Source organism: Rutidosis leptorrhynchoides, chromosome 1, assembly GCF_046630445.1.
Source record: "Rutidosis leptorrhynchoides isolate AG116_Rl617_1_P2 chromosome 1, CSIRO_AGI_Rlap_v1, whole genome shotgun sequence".
Taxonomy (NCBI): domain Eukaryota; kingdom Viridiplantae; phylum Streptophyta; class Magnoliopsida; order Asterales; family Asteraceae; genus Rutidosis; species Rutidosis leptorrhynchoides.
Window position 1 is genome coordinate 401039286 of NC_092333.1, and position 17069 is coordinate 401056354.

A 17069-nucleotide genomic window follows, 5' to 3' on the forward strand; every position below is an offset into this window, starting at 1 on the left:
TAAAAAAATCAGTCCTTTGGGTTGTTATACCTATTTGTAGGACATCTATTAGTTTCTTTTCATAACAATCCCTAATGAAATGGTACTTGATCCCTATGTGTTTGGTCTTAGAATGATTAACAGGGTTTTTAGTAACAGCAATAGCAGCAGTATTATCAACATATATAGGAGTGTTAAAAATTTGTAAACCGTAATCCCGAAGCTATTGTTGAATCCAGACAACTTGAGACGTACAACTTTCAACAGCAATATTCAGCCTCACACATTGATTGTGCGACTGCCGTTTGTTTCTTACACTGCCAATTTACCAACCTGCTACCAAGAAACTGACAACCACCAGAGGTCGATTTGAAATCTCTTTTACAACCCCCATAGTCAGAATCACTGTATGCCGTTAGATCAAACCCATCCTTACGCGGATACTATAAGCCCAAACTTGGAGTTCCCTTTAGATAACGCATGATCTTCTTTGCTGCCAATATATGATTCACGTTCGGTTGTGCTTGATAACGAGCGTACAAACAAGTTGCGAACATGATATCTGGGCGAGATGTCGTAAGATACATCAAAGAACCAATAATAGCCCTGTATAGAGTTAGATTGACTTTTGCCCCTGTATTTTCTGGTGTAATCCCGTGATTTACCGAAAGAGGATTCTTGGCAATTCGTTCATCTTCCATCTTGAATCAGCTCAAGATGTCAGCTACATACTTCGATTGATGTAGAAAAATGCCTTTTTCCGTTTGATCAACCTGCAACCCTAAGAGGAAATTAATGGCCCCTAGTGAACTCATTTTGAATCGTTTCTACATTACATCCTGAAACTCATCAGCCATTTTCTGATCTATTGACTCAAAGATAATATCGTCCACATATACCGGTACCAACATTAAATCGTTGCCCCTTTCTTTGATGAAGAGAGTCAGATCGATGACTCCTCGTCTAAAACCGTTCTCTATCATATAGTTTAACAGAGTAGCATACCAAGCTCTCAGGGCTTAGTAAAGACCATACAATGCCTTTTCTAAGAGATACACCTTTTCTGGATGATGTGGATCAACAAAACTCGGCGGCTGAATCATATACACAGTTTCTTGAAGAGTGCCATACAAGAATGCACTCTTAACATCCATCTGAAAAGCTTTAAACCCTTTCCACAAAGCAAAAGCCAAAAACATTTGAATAGCCTCCAATCTAACAACCGGAGCATAGACTTCGTCATAATCTATTTCTAGAATTTGCTGATATCCTCGAACAACCAATCTTACTTTGTTCCGAATCACGATTCCTTGATCATATGTCTTATTTTTCAATACCCACTTCAGACCATACGGTTTACAGCCCGAAGGTGGTATTACCAACCTCCAAACACTCAAATGATTGAATTGTTGAAGTTCTTCCTGCATAGCTGAAACCCACTCATCATAATGCAACGCATCTTTAACGTCTTCAGGTTCGATTTGCAACACAAATCAATAGTGCGCATTCTCGAAGATTCTTCCGGTCTGATTCAACTGAGTATAAAAAGTTGTAACAACATTTGCAGAGGGTGTAACACGTTCATCCGAAGAAAAATATTCACCTGTATTAGCACCTGAAACACCTGCAGGGTCAATAACATAATCATCAAAATGTTTAGGGAGAGATATCGTTCGACTAGACTGTCTTAGTCCGTCTATTTCAGTAGAGACATCTGTATTGGTTTGCAAAGGATCCACGCTCACTGTTTGAGTAGGTGCTCCACTCTCAGTTTGAGTAGGTTCCTCATGTACTACGTCCTCATAAACCTCATCCAGATACAAATACTCCCCCTCAGATTGTAATGTCGATTCCTCTAATGTAGGAACTGAATCATCAGAATCTGATTCATCATTATTAGGTCCTATCACCGATGCTCTTTCTTCAACCACAGTTGGTACCTGAGATTGCACACGCACATCAGACATACGTTCAGCGGAGATACGCATGTTATACATCATTTTTGCAGAAATCTCTTCATCCTCAGAGTCATCCTCAGGAAGATTGAATGAATCAAACAACTTATCATAGGCGAACTGCCATACATACCCTTTACCAGCTGGAATTGCAGCATGTCTTTGAACTTCAATTTCGGTACATTTATCAATGCACCGAGACTCCAAGTTATAAACATGTTTGCATGCATTCCCATAACCCAAGAACCTACCTGTAACAGCTTTCAGATTGAATTTCCCACCTGTATCTCTAACCATTATGGTCCAAAGAGAACTAAATGGCTCAAGATGTTTGATATGTGGTTTCCTTTTCAACATCAGCTCATAACATGTCTTGCCATGATGTTTCACAACAAGAACTCTATTCATCGTATAGCACGCATTCAAAACTGCTTCACTCCAAAAGGTAACTGGTAACTCTGAGTCAGCCAACATGGTTCCAGCAGTCTCAATTAGAGTACAATTCTTTCTTTCAGCTACACCGTTCATCTGCGGAGTGTACGGTGAACTGAATTGTTGTTGAATTCCTCTCTCATTATAATACTCTTCCATCTTTTTGTTTTTAAACTCAGTCCCATTATCTGTTCAGATTCTTCTTACCCTCAACATGTATAATGTTTCAAGTCTCGTGATCAGCAACATGATTTGCTCAAATGTATCAGCTTTACTTTACATCATCACCACCCACGTAAAACGCGAGTACTTATCAGTAACCACTAAGCAATAGGAATGTCCAGTGATACTCTTCTTGTTGATTGGACCGAAAAGATCCATATGAAGTAACTCAAGAGGAGTATATGGAATGATGTTTCTTAACTTTGTGTGGTTTCTTAGCTTGCTTTCCTTTCTTACAAGGCACACAACCATCAGGAACATGAAACCCTTTTACATTAGTGCCTTCCACCAAACAATTGTGAACTAGATGGTTCATTTTCCTGAAACTAAAATGACCCATCCTCTTATGCCATAACATAGACTCCTGCTCAGTAGCCTTGGACACAAAAGCCTGATGCCCTGTCGCTGCCTTAACATAAGCCTTTGACATATCAAGAATGTACAAGTCTTGACATCTGGGTGCCGTCATATGAATTATATTTTTTGGAACTTTATAATCCTTTCTCATAATGTAACACTGCTGTTTGTTAAAAAGAACTTTATGCCTCTTATCACACACTTGAGAGACGGACAACAGGTTATTTGACATTTCTTTCACGTAACTCACTTTGTCAAAACTAACCGAGGAATTTGAAATCATCCCCTGAGCAGTTATAAACCCTCCTTGATCACCCACAAAAGAAACAGGTCCACCTTTAATTGATTTAACATCATGAAGCAAAGACATGTTTCCTGTCATGTGCCGGGACGCCCCACTATCAACAATCCAAGTATTTTTTTTTTACTGTAGGCGACCTACACAAATAAATAGAAAAATGATTAGTTTGAGGGGGATACCCATGCCTTTTCGGCAATGGGTTTCCCATTAACGGTGACAACCTTTTCATTTTCCAAATTAGCGGTACCCGAACCACTAGCCCCATTACATCCCTCCTTGGTTACCCACATTTGGCTTTTATGTAAAGGTTTCTTAAGATAAACATTATCTTGCACAACCCTTTTACCACTGTCAGTCTTGGACGGATTTTCATGAATCATATGTTTATTAGCCCCTTGTGAGTTAGGTCTAGTTGACATATAATTCTTAGGAGGAGAAGCTGATCTAAAATTTTGAAACTTCTTAGGGGAACTCAGCTCAATCCTCCTCCTAGGAGCTATGAAACGTTTGGGACAGTGTATAGCCCTATGACCTCCCAACCCGCAGTGTAAACATGAACGCATAGTATCTATATTTTCATCCCTATAAGAGGAATTAAATCTAAATCTATAAGCAGGTGGAGATCTATGTCTCTGAGGTCCGGGTGAAGACTTCCTATTCACAGGAGATCTCTTAGGAGATCCAACCGGAGACCTCTTAGGTGGAGGAATATACTTTAGTGGTGAATTACATGCTGGTTTCAAGAAGTCCTCCTCCTCAAAATTAGGACCTTTAACAAATTTAATTGGTGATCGGTTCCTAATCCTGAAGGGTCTCTGATTAGCTGGGTTTTTCATTATCTTAACAGGTTTAGGGTTAGGTTTATCTACCTTATTGGTCTTATCTACCCCTACTTTAGGAGTATCAGTTGTACCTACCCCTTTACCTTTTTTTTCTTCGGTCTCAGTTGGTTGAATTGGAACAAAATCTTCACCGAACTATTTCTCAGGTGGTGAGAAGCTATAATCATGCTCAAACGGTAGAGGACACTGCTTATAATCACTACTAGTTTCTTTTCCTCCTATGTTTTGACAATACTCTAGAACAAAAGCAGACCTCTTATAGATATATGCCTTATCTCTTTTAGTCTCATAACTAATCCTAAAGGATTCTTTATCTCTCTTAAGGTCATCTATCTCAGTGATCTGTCTCATAATGGTCTGAGTATTTAACAGCACATTTGACTTCAAATCGGTCACCTGGTCGTGTCTAATGTTTTAATGATTTCCCTAAACTCTTTTTCTCTAGATTTAAAGATCAAATTATCCTCATACTGCTTCCTAAGAACCTGATTACCCTTTTTAAGCACATCAATTTCCTGTTCTAAGGCAGTACAGTTATTGCAGTTTAGGCAAATGTCAGATAACCTTTTAACATGATCTTCTAAAGTCACACATCTAGTACATGTCTTTACTGACTCCCTAAGTTCATTCAGTTCCTGATCTAAGCTAACACATTTTTCTCAAAAAGTATTAGTTTCAGGAGTTACCTTAGCTTTATTAGAGGAGTCTGCCATAAACGCATAGAGACGAGTGACCTTCTCCTCACCAGATTCCGATTCAGACTCCGATTCCGACTCTGAACTTGAGCTATCTAAACCTAACTATAAGTTGATCAACTTTTCCTCATTAAACTCCTTCGTCTTAATAGTTGCTGAGCTGCACACAGATGACTGACCAACATACACACAAGATTTCTTTGAGTCGTCATCTGAAGAGGATAACTCACTGTCTGTCCATATGTCCCCATCACTATGAATGGCCTACTTAAACTTCTCTTGAACTCTTTTATTTACGAACCCTCGACCCAAGTAATTCGCCCAGTACCATGCTCGGTCAATCCTATCTTCCATTCTGCATCCAAGGCACTTGCACTGCTTATCTCTACTAACACAAACCATCTTCTATCTCAGCCTTTTCTTTCTCAACCTCTTCCTCAGAAATTTGAACCCTCACAACATTCGCATGACAATCAAAAGCATCAGTTACATCAATAGACCAGCCATAGGACTCATCATCATAGGTAACATCTAAGGCCTTTGAAGACTCTTCCACAATTGGAACATTGACCGTATTTTTTGATTCTCGCTTCTGATTATGGAACGGATTATGAAAGCCTGGTTGCTTTAGCTTAGTACAGTTTCTCTTAAAGTGACCCAACTCATGAAAATTATGACACCTAACTTTGTTCATATCAAAGCCAAACTTGGTGTTCTTGCTCACACCCAAGTTCTTCTCACCAGTCTTCTCAATATACCTCTTTGCCCTGCGAATAACACTGCCCATAGCCCAATGGATATCCATTTTCTCCATCTCATTTTCATCTATCTGATCATAGTCTTCATGTTCCAAATGTCTGTTCCCTATTCTTCCATGCAACAGATCATTGTACGAATTCACAACCATAGCGACCAACGGCATATCCTCCTCAACCCCTTGAATTGTAAGCAATCGATTATTTTCAGTTCTCAAGACCTCGGTACTCGCATCCTTGCTTGAAGTTGTTTGATAAAGAACACTTTACGGTACAGGAGTGACATAGCTAGACGTGATCTTCTGAGTATTTGAAGTACAAGTTATCTGAGGTGGAGCGTGTTTCTTATCAGCTGAACCAATTTCAGGAGCTTTATAAACCATGGAATTCTAAACTGTCTCCAACCTTTTCAACCTCTCTTGAAATTCAAGCTCTTTTGCATGTAGCTTAGTAACAAAAGCACTAAATGAGTTATCCATAATTGCAAAGGACTTCTCAATTTAATGTATAATAGGATCCCACTTAATCGGCAAACCCTCACAAAAGCACTGTACCATCTTCTTATTTGGGAACACAATATCAACACATTTAAGCTCTGTCAATAAGTGACGATACCTAGCAACAACATCTTTCAAGGATTCATCAGGCTGAACGGCAAAATTCTTCCATTCCTTCTTTAGAACCTTACCCTTAGTTTTTCTATACTCAGCACTCCCCTCATTTCCACTTTCAATAGCATTCCACAAAAGCATATGTGGTCCGGTGCGTCTCAAACTGATGGAATATCTCCTTAGAAAGAGCCTGAGTAAGATGACTGTATGCTTTGCATTCTAAGTTGTATTCTTCTCTTTCTACTGCAGTTAGTTCCATAGGAGTCTTGAACTCACCATGATCCTTAGTCAGAAAAGTATATTCAGACTTTAAGAAGCTATACAACTTTGAGTCTATGCCATTTAATGAAATTAAGAACCTAGGTTTCCACTCGGCAAAGTCATCCAATCATTCAAGCCTAGGTACATGGTAAGAACTACCAATCTCATTTTCTGTCTTAAGTAAATGATGAAGACCCGACGAAGAAGCACCGACAAGAGCTGACTGCATTTATGAAGTTTCAAAAATGTCTGACATTGTAACCGTACCGTTGCACTACACAGTTGCAGAAATTAACATGGTTGCACTACTCGGGAGCACAAGTTAACACGGTTGCAGGTCACACGTTGCATAATGTAACCGGGTGAGTTTATACGGTTGCAATGTGTAACCGGACGGGTACAAGTTGTATCCATACAGTTGCAGTGGTACACGGTTGGAGAGTAAATGATTTGAGATTACACGAATGAAGAGGTGTATCCGTGCGGTTGCAGTAACTGGGTGATGTATTCGTACGGTTGTAGTGTGTAACCATACGGTTGTATGCTTGGTCGAATCTGGGAAGAAAACTGCACAGAAGCTAGGGGTTTTGATTGTTTTCGATCTAGCACTTGATCTGGATCAAAGATTGAATGTTTAACATGTTCAAAACACTGAATCTGACCAGAATAATAGATTTCTATAACAAAAACACACTTTAACACGTAAAAATTTTGACTTTAAAAAGGTTTTCAACGAAAACACCAAAAACACAAAATATAAAAACGAATTTGACTCAAACCAATCGTTTAATCCTTCACACAAGCTCTGATACCACTTGTAGGATCGTGTAAATAGGATTATGCGATCAAATCTTCAATAACGAGTGCAGAATAACTATTTATTGGGTTTAGTAATCAAAACACAATTAAAACTTATGATCTTAGTAAAGTAATCGACTTAAGAACGACTAAGAGTGGCAAAACCAAGTGCTAGGGTTACTGGGAATCGGTTCAAACATTTAGAGGTGTTTAAGATTCGTAACCCTAATAATGAACCCGAAATTCCCATTATATACCCACAGCACGTGCAAACGTGCGGTTTCCCAGTCTACCCGTACGATTGCATACCTGCAGCTGTGCGTTTGCATTCCAATAGTTAAAGTTAAACATTAAAGCGTTTCAACTTGATCGTAATGAACTCGGGGACTATAATGCACCAACAATTTACATGGTCATGTACATGGGCTTATTATACTTCCTTATTAGGTTGATCAAATAATGCCACCCTTGTTAAGAGGATTGTTGTTGTGAATGATGAGTTGATTGATTTGGAAAATACTGAGATTATTCTATTTGGTAAGGCTAATATACCTTCTCAGATTCTTTACTGCAATCGCATGTGGCATGAGGAAGGGTTCGAATCACTTTCGGTTCAATACTTAGGTGGAGCCTAGGTTTGGATTGAGTTTCCAAATGTAGAATCTCGAGATAATTTTAACAATAACCTTCTTGTTCGAAATTCTATTGCTGAGATTTGCCGCTATTTTGATTCTTTTACTGTTATGGATCGAACTATTTGGATCAAAATCTATAACTATGATGTGTTCAATAAGGTATCCTTTCATTTTGGGAGAGTTTTGTTTCAAGATTCAAGTATCGAGGATAAAATAGGAATTGGTAAGATGTGTATTTTAGCTTCTTCCCTTGATCCAATTCATGGGTGTGTTTTGGCTATGGTTATTAAAAAGGAATATTATGTCCCCGTTAAAGAACTGGCAGATTGGAACCCTTCGATCTTAAAAGTAATAAGAGAATCAATTTTTGATAAGTTTGAAGAGATGTATGCTGATAATAATGATAAACTCTCTAAATGTTCTACCAATGGCAATTCGGAGGAGGGTGAATTGTCGAAGACTCATTTTGTGATTCAAATCAGAATATCCCAGGTTTAGTTTTTTGTTAAAGAAGTGAACTGTCCAAAATCGGATCATGTAAACTTGGATAATGAACATCATCCTCATATACACGAAGATGTTGATGCTGCCTGTGGTTTCCAACCATTCTGATGTAAAAGATACTTGTGCTACTCTTAATGATACAGCTGATTCTGCTAATTCCAACTTAGTCTAAACGGTCCGGGGATTATTGCTCAAGATTTATATTCTCTTAAATTTTCTAACGGTGATCCATTTTTTGATTTCGAATATTCTGGAGATTTGAATAGACCTTCTAAATTACTTAATGATAAAGCATTTGTTGAAAATATTGAAGGCTTAATTTCGGTTATTCTAGAACTCGGATACGACGTGAAAGGTAGCCAAGACGACTTAAAGAGTATGCTTTCTAGAATGGGTGTAAACAACTCTGTCTAACGCATATTCTCTCGATTAATATTGGTGGATTGGTGAGGTTTTTAAATAAATAAACTTGGATTCATAATTTATGCAACGTGTTTAAAGTGAGGGTTCATGGTTTAAAAGATACAAGATTAACTCAGTTAGATTTATTTATTGTGAAGTCGTTTTGGGGTAGTAATCGCTTTTATATAGCATGTTCTAGTGCTAGAGGCTGATCTAGTGGTTTGATTACTCTGTGGGATCCTACATTTTTTCGTAAGAAAGACATTATATCTGTTGGTGCATAATCCCGAGTTCTATGATATAATAAGTTATATTCGTATTGTATTTTCTATTTCAGTCATGTAACGACTACGTCATTAATATATTGTGTTTGGATTATTTAATATAATGACGTGAAATGGTTCGAGCAGTTTGGTTGGCTGCTCAAACCATCGACCGATGGTAGAGACCATCGGTCGAGGGACTATCATGCTCAGACCATCGACCGATGGTAGAGACCATCGGTCGAGGGACTATCACCATCGGCCGTAGGTCAGAGACCACCGGCCGATGATCACTGTGATTATATATAAATACAGTTTTTGGGTATCATTGTTAGGTTACACACCCTACACCCTCTAGCCATCGTTTATTGCTGTGATCATAGTCCCAGACCATACCCCAACCGAATACACTCATCTAAGCATCGATTCTATCAATATTTCATTGGTTAGATTGATCCCGAAGTGAAACTAGTATTCGATTCACTCTAGGTTATTGTTTTCCGCCTTTAATCTAGATACAACGTTTAATCTAAGGTCCTAGATCCTCTACAAAGTGGTATCAGAGCGTAGGCTTGCTGATCTAAACGTTTTAAAGTCGAATCAAGTGTTTTTGTTTTAGGGTTTTTGGTCTAAACGGGTTTTTGAGTAAAAGTTGAGATTTTTACGTTTAAATCTTGTGTTTTTGTTTTTATTATTGTTACTGGGTGCTTTTCTGAAGTTTCTACCGGTTTTGTTTAAGTCTAGAACGTCAAAATCGATCAAAATTGAAGTTTTTATCGAAAACCCTAGCTTTTTCTGCCTAGAATTCGTAAGAACTACCCTTGGCCGATCGTCTCTGACCATCGACCGTTCGTCCCAACCCTCGATCGTTCGTCAAACACAATTGACCGATCGTCTCTTATTGAACCGGAGGACAGTCTTTCATAACATAGAATCGTTTGTCTTTACCATCGGCCGTTAGTCTCTTGACCATCGACGGATCGTCTCCTACCATCGGCCGATAGTATCTTCCATCGACCGACGGTCATAATTCTTAGATTCAGTTATAAAGTCTACACCATCGGCCGTTAGTCACAGACCTACGACCGATTGTCTTGTCCTTCGGCCGATCCTCTTTTGAGACAAAATCTTATAATTATATTTAATTAATCTTAATCAATCCTAATCAGTTAAAATGTCTGACACAAACGAACAAGTGATGAATGAATACAGTGCATTAGTTATTGCACCTAGACTACAAAAACTATTACTGAATGAAAGTGAATCTGCTTCTTCGAATAAAGTACCTAGACTTGACAATCTTAAGAACTTCTTGGACTGGAAAGTTAGGTTTGTTATTTACTTAAATGGTGTCGATTCTAGACTTTGAGAATGTATTGAGAATCCGTATGTATGGCCATGCGGAGCAGATGGTGAACCCAAAGAAACTTCACAGTTTAGTTCCACAGAGCGTGAAGAGTACAATCTTGAGTTTAGATGTTATGCTCAGCTAACCCAAGCTTTGTCAAAGGAGATTTTTCAGCAATTTAAGAACCGAAACAAAACATCGTATACTATCTGGTTGGCTCTTCAATCAGCAACAGAAGGTACAGCTACTTATCGTGTGACTAAGGGTAAGGTTTTGAAGGATGAATGGAGGGTGTTTGCAGCTCTTCCATCAGAATCTCTAGGACAGACTTTGGAGAGATATCGATTAATGGTTGCAGAGATGGCAGATTATGGGATTGAGGTGCCTGATGAAAAGGCAGTAAGGGTGTTGAAAGATGGTCTTCCAGAAAAGTGGGATCATGAGATAGAAAAGATTCAGAACAGGTACAGTTCGTCAGGTCGTCCGTCGACACTAATAACTTTTACTTCGAAGTTGATGGAGAAGGACATTCAGGATGAAGCAAAGAGAAAGAGACTTAGTTCTGTAGCTGCTGCTGCATCAACTTTAGCTTCATCTTCTGGTACTCATGCTCCACTACAGACAGCATACATTTCAGCCAATGCTTCACAAATGTCTGCACCATCGTCTCAGTCCGGCTACTTTAATGCTAAATTACAAGCTCAAAATTCTACAATTAAGATGATTGAAGATTCTCCAATTCAACAGACTCAGACTCAGACTCAGACTCCTGTGTTTCAAACTGAGAATATCAAGAAGAGATCTCACGAATCTATTCAGGAAGATATGGCATTGACAGCTATCGTTGTTAACTCATACAACGATATGATTGGTGGATAAGTGCTTAATAGTCATCTTGAAAATGAAGACTATGATCAGATTGATGAGGACGAGCTTGAGAGAATGGATATACTCTACTGTATGGGTAGCATTGTGAGACATGCTAGAAAGTACTTGAAGAGAACAGGACAAAGATCGTTGAGTTTAAATCGAGATTCGAAGTTTGGTTTTGATATGTCAAAGGTTAGGTGCTACAATTGTGATGAATATGGTCACTTTAAGAAAACTTGCACGAGACCACCCAAGCCTGGTTTTCATGATCCTTTTCACCAGACAACCATCTCAGTTGCACCACAACATGTAATTGTAGAGAAAGAATCTTCGGGTTCTGTTCAATCTAAGGCTTTGACTACAACGTATGCGGATGAAGTATGTGACTGGTCCATCTCGGTAGATACACAGAAAGCTAACGTTGTGTTTGTAGGTAAAAGCGAAGCAGAAATTGAAGAGGAAAGAATTGTTCGGAAAAATGCAGGTTGTACTGGTAAGGATAATCCGAATTGCACATGCTCTGTGTGCAAATGTGATGCTAGGTTGAAGAGAGCAGAAGAGCTTATGAAATTTTTCTTCAGGAAGAGGATTAAAGATAGGTTGTATGACAAGTTTTGCAAAGCTAAGGACTTATCAGATCTTGAGTTTACTACTGACTCGTCTGATGAAGAAGAAGGGATGAGTTGTCATGTTGGTACTTGTTTCAGGAAAGAGCTTGAACATTTGCTCAACTGTGATCTTAAGAGTGGTGATGAGAAGATTGTTACGGTTCAGAGTCCAGTTTGTTCAGATCAAGGTGAGGGTAAAGGAGGTTATGAGGCTGATTACTCGGATAGTACGAGCTCAGAGTCAGAATCAGAATCAGATGCAGATTCTCAGGTTGGAAGAAATGACTATGCATTCATGGCTAACACGTCCGGTAAAGATAAGGTATTTATTGACTCAGTCTCTAACTATTCTAAATGCATTGCTTATGAACAGGAAATTGAGAGGCTTGAATATGTTATCACTACCCTTAATGAGATATCTGTTACATGTGAGATTTGTCCTAAGCTTAGAATTGACCTTAAGAACCTAAGTTTGGAGAATCTGACTAATAAAAAGAACTATGATGATGTGCTTTTCTACCTTAATTAACAGAAAGACTATGTTGATGTGATTAAGTCTTTAGAAAATCAGGTAGGTCACTTAAAATCAACTATTATAGATGATGGAAAAGTTATTACTATGTATTTGGGACAGATAGAGACTCTTAAGGCAGAAAGGGATTCATTTAAGTTGAAATACGAGTCTGAGAAAGCTAGGATTGACAATTAGCAGAGGATGTCTTATGTGAAACAGACTTTGAATCCTTCTAAACAGCAGGGTTTAGGTTATAACCAGGTTGCCCCGCCACTTTTGGGTGAATATATTAACAAACCGGTTGAGAAAAGTAAGGGTCCAGTTGTAGAACCAGGATATGGTAAGCCTAAGGAAACACCTGTTGAGAGTTCTGGTAAGGTAGCTGAGTCAAAGAAACCTTTAGATGTTTTCTACGAAACAGAGTCAGATACTGATATCGACACTGAGAAAGACATCAAACCTTTTAAGCTTGTCACTAAACCGGTTACCATTCTGAAAAATCCTGCTAATGCTAGTAAAATGACTGAAAGTCAAAAGGCTCAGTCTAAGAGCACTATGACTCCCAAATAGAATAAGAAGAAGAATACTCAGGGAGTGTCACCTAAGTTTGTCAGTAAGGGAAGGATAGACGAAACAGGTCCTAAGGTAGAACAACCACCAACAGGTGCGAGTTCTAATTCTAGTAATGTGTCCAAGTATGTTCTGCCTGGTCGTCGACAGACTGTTAAGCAACAAGTCTCGTCAACTCCTACGACTAGACAACGTACTGAACCACCTAGGAGAAAGTTTTCACCAATTAGACGCAAATTGTTTAACTCTCATGATGTTGATAATGTTAACTGCTTCAATTGTGGGAGGTTGGGACACAGGGCTATGAATTGTAGACCCATTCGACAGACACCCAGAAGGAAGGTTGATCTTAGTCCAAATTGTTCCTTTAATATGAGATCACCTTCACCAGTGCTTAATTCTTCTTCTGTGAAATCAAATGATAAAAAGGTTTTTCAAACTAATGTTTACTATAGAAAACCATTACCGAATAACACGGTTTGGAAACCTAAATCAGAAGTTAAGGGTGTTCAAAATCCTGAAGGTCCTTCTGGATCTAAAGGACAATGGGTGGAGTTGCCAGTTGTTGGTGTTGATGGGAAACCCACTGCCATTAGGGCATGGGTAGCCCTTTCTAACTAATCCTCTTACTTTAATGTGCAGGCCGCCTACAATCCACGCTGCAGTACTTGGATTGTTAATAGTGGGGCGTTCAGGCACATGACAGGGAACTTGTCCTTGCTTTCTAATGTGAAAACAGTGGATGGAGGACCAGTTTCTTTTGCAGGTAGTGAAGGAGGATTTATTACTGCTCAGGGTGTTATTGCTAATGAGAACGTCAGCTTTGATAAAGTTAATTATGTAGAGCAGATGTTGAACAATCTGCTTTCAGTTTCACAAGTTGCTGACAAAAAGTATACCATTGCGTTTAATGATAAGTTTTGTTATATTTTGAGAAAAGAGTTTGTTATTCCGGAAGACATGATTCTGATGACGGCTCCAAGGTGCAAGGATCTCTATATCCTTGATATGCGTAAGGCTCATGTTAAAGCAGCTACAGGTCATCAGGCATTCGTTTCTAAGGCTACTGAACAGGAGTCAGTTATCTGGCATAAGCGTATGGGTCATTTGAGTCTAAGGAAGATGAATCATCTAGTCCACAATGAATTAGTTGAAGGTGTGAATGTTAAAAGTTTTCATATTCCTGAAGGTTGTCTTTCCGTGTAAGCAAGGGAAACAGACTAAGAAGTCACATACTGCCAAGAAGCATCATTCAGTTAATATTCCTTTGGAATTGCTGCACATGGATCTCTTTGGTCCAGTTAACTGTAAAACTCTCACCGGAGAGTCTTATTGCTTGGTAGTTACAGATGAATATTCCCATTTCTCGTGGGTTGTGATGTTGAAACACAAGTCAGATACTTTCAATCATATTAAAGTTTTGATTCTGAAGCTCGAAAGTTTGTATAAGCTGAAGGTTAGAAAGATTCGTACTGATAATGGTATGGAATTTAAGAACAATCAGATGCTGCTGTTCTGTAATGAGAAGGGGATACAACAACAGTTCAGTCCTGCTTATACACCTCAATCAAATGGTGTTGCTGAAAGAAAGAATATGACTCTAATTGAAACCGCAAGAACAATGCTAGCAGATTCATGTCTTCCAATTATTTTTTGGGGTAAAGCCGTGAGTACTGCATGCTACGTGATGACCAGAGTTCTGGTGGTGAAGAGACATGGTAAAACATGTTATGAACTATTACATAAGAGAAAGCCGAACATTAAACATTTTGAACAATTTGGTGCACCTTGTACTATTCTGGTACGAGACGCTGGAGGAAAATTTAATTCAAAGGTGATCTCTGGTATCTTCTTGGGATATGGGAATCCGAACAAACGGGTGTATAATACTGAGTCAAAGTGTGTGGAAGAACGTTATGAGGTTGATATTCAACGCAATGCTCCACCTCATGTGAGTAAAGGGTTCGCATGGCAGTTTGAATATGATAAGTTATTTGATTCCTTCAATCTTCCACCAGATGCTACAGATGAAGAAGTTCTGACTCAGATATTGTTTGATTCTCAAAACTCTTCTGAGAATGTTATCACTACTCTAGCGCAGGTTCAGAATCCGATTTCTAGCTTGCAACCAAGTCCGCAGAGTGTTAGAGGTGACTTTGATTCAAATGAGGACGGGGTAGTATATACAGATGAAGATAGTGAGCATGAAGATGACAAGGAAGTTTGTCGAACGCAACTGATAGGGGAACATCTTAATCCTCTATATAATCAACCACCAACTATAACAGTGACTGAACCGCCAACTGAAGCAGGAGGTGTACGTAGATCTAATCATGTTATTCTGCCACCTAAACATCTTGATGATTATTATGTGGATTCAAGAGGCATTCCTCACATTAGTATTCCTCAAGCGAAGTCTAACGAATCTTCTACATCTGGAGTTCCGACTACATCAGAGGTTCCTGTGACAAGTGTAAGTTCAACAGTAGCAGAAGATGTTCAGACAGAGAGTGCGAATGTGGTAACAGCTTTTTATTCAACGTTGAATAAGTCAGGAAGAATATTTGTGCATGCTCACTGATATTGCTTTAAACATACATATTATTCGACGCAATATCATTTATATTTCATAAGTTTTTACCGTCTACAAAGACATTCAATGCGTATTTCACGAGAAAAACAACAAAAGTAAATACAAGCTCGCTGTTTGAAGAAACGACGATAAACGATGGGTTTTTACCAAATTTATATCAAGAAACATTTATCCGAATGAAAGTACAAGATGATCGAAGAAAAAGAGTTCAAATGGAAAGTTCCAAGTCAATATACGTCAAACACGGGATCAACAAAGAACAAACAAAAAAGAAAAATAAAGAAAACTGTCGATTACTCCTACGCGAAACGTGTAAAGCTACGCGAAATGCGTAATGTTAGGCCAACTTTAATCATGAATCAGAAATGGGACGGTGGCTTTTGTGATTAAAAATTACTTCTTTTTCAAGTGCTACAGCAAGGAGAGCCAGTTTAAAGCTTACCTACTATCAACATGTTAAATACAGAGAGGAGTACTCTTACATTTGGAAGGAGACTACACACACAAAAATCATTAGTTACTGTCATTTATTTTTAAGTATTCTGTACCAAATTAATTTTCAAGTTTGAAGAGTTAGGATAGTTTCAAATATTAAGGGTGTATTGTTCGTGATTAAGGGTATTATTGTACGCGCAAAAGGGGTGTTATTATTGTAATTTTCTACCATTGAAGTTAATGAAAGTGAAGAATTTTTAGTAAGTATATTCTGTTAAAAATTATTGTTATCAATTTTTATAGTTATTGTTATGTTTGCATATTTATATTTTTATGTTTACCCTAGTATAATGAGTAGCTAATTTTCCTAGTGTTTGCTTAGATGTAGAGCCCCTAGTGAAATGGATTGTTATCATTTGTAAAACTTAAAATGTAACTTTAGTATTTTTAATATTGAGCCTAATTAAAAGAACCATTATTATGTATTTGGATATTTAACCCTTGTCAATTAATTTGTTAGATTAAAATAACGAAAGTTATTTTTATTTATATAAATTAAGCTTCAATATTAAAAGTGATCTAGACGAACTTATAACTAATTTACTAACACTAAATTAAAAAGTAAGGTTCGGTGGTTTGGGTAATATCACTAGTCATATAATAGTGAAATTGTAAAAAGGGAAACCGTTATGATTTGGGTTTTGGCGAAGGTCAAAACTGGGTTGGGTCTCAATTTAAATACTTAAGGACTAGTAATTATCTAAATATAATCCAATGAAAATTAGATTTAATTTAGTTAGTCAAAACTTATTATTTTTCGAAAGGAAAATATAAGTTTTATACTAAACATTTTAATACAAGCTTAAACTTAAAACAATCCATGGACCTAGAGGTGACACATTTAAGTAAACACTTCCTTTTATTTTGTTAATTATTATTATTATTATTTACGTTTATTTTATTCAGTAAGTAAAACTATAAAAAAATATTTACATCAAAATACTCGAATTTGTACCAGAACTGTTTTGTCACATCGATTATAACATACGCGGATCGCGTACAACTCTACACGATACGCGTACATATTAAACCATACGCGAAACGCGTATTATACTACGC

General features: G+C 37.9%; 1 protein-coding gene across 1 annotated transcript; it reads right to left on the reverse strand.

Moving 5' to 3' along the window:
- Positions 1-239: 239 nt before the first annotated feature.
- On the reverse strand, positions 240-680 carry LOC139901331 (uncharacterized mitochondrial protein AtMg00810-like). Its single transcript, XM_071884060.1, has 2 exons — positions 492-680; positions 240-422 (listed from the first exon to the last, which is right to left on the reverse strand). The coding sequence occupies exons 1-2, from the start codon at positions 678-680 to the stop codon at positions 240-242; spliced, it is 372 nt and encodes a 123-aa protein (XP_071740161.1).
- Positions 681-17069: the final 16389 nt, after the last annotated feature.

Bases quoted from the DNA above. Each gene is read 5' to 3' on its own strand.
- LOC139901331 (XM_071884060.1), bottom strand. From the start codon at position 680: ATGGAAGATGAACGAATTGCCAAGAATCCTCTTTCGGTAAATCACGGG. The intron at 423-491 runs GTGAATCATATA...TTGGGCTTATAG, and splicing joins GTTATCAAGCACAACCGAAC to TATCCGCGTAAGGATGGGTT.